Source organism: Orycteropus afer, unplaced genomic scaffold (assembly GCF_000298275.1).
Source record: "Orycteropus afer afer isolate SDZICR_OR568_19922 unplaced genomic scaffold, OryAfe1.0 scaffold00253, whole genome shotgun sequence".
Classification (NCBI taxonomy): Eukaryota; Metazoa; Chordata; class Mammalia; order Tubulidentata; family Orycteropodidae; genus Orycteropus; species Orycteropus afer.
The window spans coordinates 4,534,113-4,537,983 of record NW_006921840.1 but is presented as its reverse complement, the minus strand read 5'-3'; the positions used below and the strand labels follow the sequence as shown (position 1 = coordinate 4,537,983).

Sequence of the window (3,871 nt, the reverse complement as noted above, 5' to 3'; positions counted from 1 at the left end):
ACCAGGCGGTGTTTCGTTCTGCTGTGCATAGGGTTGCTCTGAGTTGTACACGACTTGATGGCACCTAACAACAACAACTTAATCCTGGGTATCCATTAGAATCACTGGGGATCTTTAAAAACATGTGGAGGTTCAGTCCCTATACCCAGAGATCTGATTTAATTGACCTGGAATGGGATCTGGGCACGAATATATTTCCTTAAAGTTCCTTGGAATAGCCAGGGTTGAGAAGTAGAGATTTATAAACTAATGAGTATAAAGGAGTCTGTCATCTATGTAATGGAAGAAACAAACCTAAACAAAACTCTTAAGATCCTATTGCAGTATGACTATCCCCTGGTCATCACTAATCTTTGGTCTCCATGGATCTATTTATTCTAAGTATTTCATGTAATTGGGGTAGTACAATATTTGTGCTTTTGTGTTTGGCTTATTTCCCTCAGAACAAAGTTTCTGAGGTTCATCATGTCATAGCATGTGTCAGAACTTCACTTCTCTTTGTAGCTGAATAATACTCCATTGTACATAAATACCATATTTTGTTTCCATTCATCTATTGATGGAGACTTGGGTTGTTTCCACATTTTACGTATTATGATTAGTGCTGCAAGGAACATTGGTGTGAGTTGTATTGCAGCAATTTTGAATGATGTGGTGAGATTACAAACACACAGGCCAGCAGCATAGCTTACTAAGCAATAGGGCAGTGAATTCTGAGAGGCTAAGACAAATGCAGTGGATAGGCATTTTCTGCCAATAGCAGCTGCAGGCACTCATTACAGAATGCGGGAGGCCTATGAGAGCTTGGTTACTTCATGAGCACATAAGAATGGCAACTATGTCCTCAAGCATCTGTAACAAAGAAGTGGATGTGTAGTATGGTGTATAGGTATTCTACTTGGATGTACAATCAACATCCATGGAAGCAGCAGTTGAGACATATTGCATTGGGAAAGTCTGCTGCAAAAGACCTCCATAAAGTGTTAAAAAGCAAAGCAATCATTTTGATGACTAAGGTGCACCTGATCCAAGCCTTGGTTTCTCAGTCGCCTCATATGTATCCAGAGGCTGGACAATGAAAAAAAAAAAAAAAAAGAATTGATGCATTCAGACCGTGGTGTTATTGAAGAACATTGACTACACCATGGACTGCCAGAACAGCAAGCAAATCCGTCTTAAATGAATACAACTAGAATGCTCCTTAGAAGCAAGAATGTGAAACTTCAGCTCACTTGCTTTGAACACATTATCAAGAAAAGCAGAAGGTCAAGAGAAACCCTTAATAAGATGGATTGACACAACAGCCTGAACAGCAGACTGAAACATACCAATGAGCATGAAGATAGTTAGCCCGGGGCAATGCTTTGCCCTGTTGCACATAATGTCATCATGAGGGGGAGACGACTAAACAGCAACTGACAACAACAATGTCTGAAGAAAGGCTAAGATGGATATTGGCTAAAAATCATTCACAGTTTGCAAGAGAGGTAATCAAGCGTGTACAGTACTTTGTGAAAGATGATTTCCTTTTCTCTGGCGTAAGAGCGGTCTTCTTGTGTTGCTTTCCTGTTCAAAATGTCCAGGTGAAGTCCACATCATTGGTGATGGTGGTTGCAAAAAGAAATGGCATATCATTAAAAATAAGCCTTGTCACTTGGTGCATGGTATTCATTTTTCTGCATGGGTATGCTCATTACTTTTTTTTAAAGTATTATTATTAAGAATGATAATCATGTAGAAAATGGGCTCTTTTTTCCTACTGAAATTGGGCTTCAAGCATAAGTCTAAAATCAAAGGCACATTGGTTGAGGTTGGTGGTTTTGTCAGAAATATAACATGACTATCCAAAAGTTACATATCAACCAACCCAACCAACCAACCTTCTGCCATCAAGTTGAATCGAACTCATAGCAATCATATAGGATAGCATAAAATTGCCCCATAGCATTTCAAAGGCTGTAAATCTTTACAGAAGCAGACTGCCTTATCTTTCTCCTGAGGAGCAGCTGGTGGGTTTGCACTTCCTACCTTTTGGTTAGCAGCCATATGTTTTAACTACTGTGCAACCAGAGCTCCTTGGTCACAAGTCAGGGACACAAATTATAAAATATTTCATGGTTCTATTTTCACCTAATCATAGATATTTTTATTTACTTATTTTATTTCTAATCATAGATGTTTTTAATCACTTTTTTTTGTTGTTGTTAATCAAGTCTTGTGGGGAGACATCATTGCCACACACAAGTCACCTGGGCGTTTGCTCCTCCCTTTACTCACTCCCATATTTTAGTCAAGATCTGGGCCTAACCCTGGTCTGAAACTGAGAAGTGAGCAAAATTTGTCTCTAGTCTCTTCAGACACCCCACAGAGCTTATCAGCCGCACATGGCTCTCAGCTATGTCTCTCACTAGGCACCCCTCCCAAGGGCAGTATACAGCCAATGACTGATGCCTCACTAACTCATTGTGGGACAACTCTCAAGAGTCATCCCAGCTCTAGAGCTCCCTGTTTCCTCACACCAGTGCTTTCATGACTCCCAATAACTTTATGCTGTTCTGTCTTGAACCCACAGCAGACCTCACTCTCTCCACCTTCCATACAGCAAATTCCTACACATACTTCAAAACTCAGTTCAAATGTTCCCTTGTCTATAAAGACTTTTCCTAAACGCCCCAGGTAGAGGTCAACTTTTTTGTTTCTGTCTTCAAACCCTTGGTATGTATTACTACTATGTCACTCACTCCATTGTATTGTGTATTTCTGGGGTGCAGCTTTATTAATCTTTGTTTACTCAGGGTCTTGAAGAGTGTCTGACACATTGTATGCCTCCAGTAAATGCACGGTAAAATGAAGGAAGGAAGGAAATAAATGGATTAAGAACCACCACCATCATAACTTACCATCTTAGCTTTTCAGTTGATACCTTAACACATACTACTGAAAATAATGCTAAGGGGTGTTATTTAAATGCAATAATTTCTGTTCTGTATTCAAGATTTCAGAGACAAGAACATTGATTTCACCACTCACTCCCTCTATCCCCTTCCGCCACACCCTGCCCAGATCCTCCAACAGGCAAGGTAATATAACTTAAATAATTATGATGGAGGGTGGAAGGAGGAAAGTAGTTCTACCTAAAGATGATGGTAGAACTGAAGGTGGTTCTAACAGAACTACCTCAGTTTTTAAGACAGTTACTTCCCTGAGTCACTGGCCAATGGCCTGGTAGTAGAAACTGACCTGGTTTGGTGGGCCGTGAGAATGGGTCTGCCAGCATCAGAATTCAAACCTGAACATAGGGAGTGAGGAGGCCCACCTAGGAAGGATCTTGGGGGGCGGTGTCCTCTTCCCCTGGCTTCTCTGTCCACTCATCTACCTGTCTACCTCTCCCAGTTGGAGTCGTTGTCTCCCAGGATTACAAGTACCTTCTGTTTTCCAGGTAGGCTCTTAGACCTTCCATCTCCCCTTTGAGATGGGCACCTTCTCTGGTTTTACTTTAATGAATAAAGTCCCAAATCTCTGGTTTTACCTTGGACACTTTTTCCTGGAGAAGAGTCTTCTGAAAATGATCCCCTTCTGGACTCTTCCACTTTGCCCTCTTTTCTCTTTGCTAATGTTTCTAAGATGGAACATAAAGATAAGAGAGAAAATAAAACTCTTCTAAGGATGAGAGTTGTGTAGAGAAGGTAGAGTTATTGTGAAAACTTCCAGGGACAGAAATATAAGACGGAGACACTGTAACTAGCAAATATATTATGCAGATGGAATGGTTTGGTCTCTGGAGCAGGCAGAGTGAACAAAGACTGGCCTGTTGGCACTAAAAGATCCCCATTTCCAACATCAGCCTGTCATAACCCCTAAAATCCCTTGG

The 3,871-nt window shown here is 40.9% G+C and overlaps 1 protein-coding gene across 1 annotated transcript in view; it reads right to left on the bottom strand.

Annotated features, from left to right (window-relative positions):
- The window catches only part of CCDC38 (coiled-coil domain containing 38), a 72,053-nt gene that overhangs the window by 38,461 nt on the left and 29,721 nt on the right, over positions 1 to 3,871 (bottom strand). Inside the window, exon 8 of the mRNA XM_007949773.1 lies at positions 3,496 to 3,619. Coding sequence (XP_007947964.1) covers positions 3,496 to 3,619 — 124 coding nt within the window. The remainder of the gene's footprint in view (positions 1 to 3,495; positions 3,620 to 3,871) is intronic.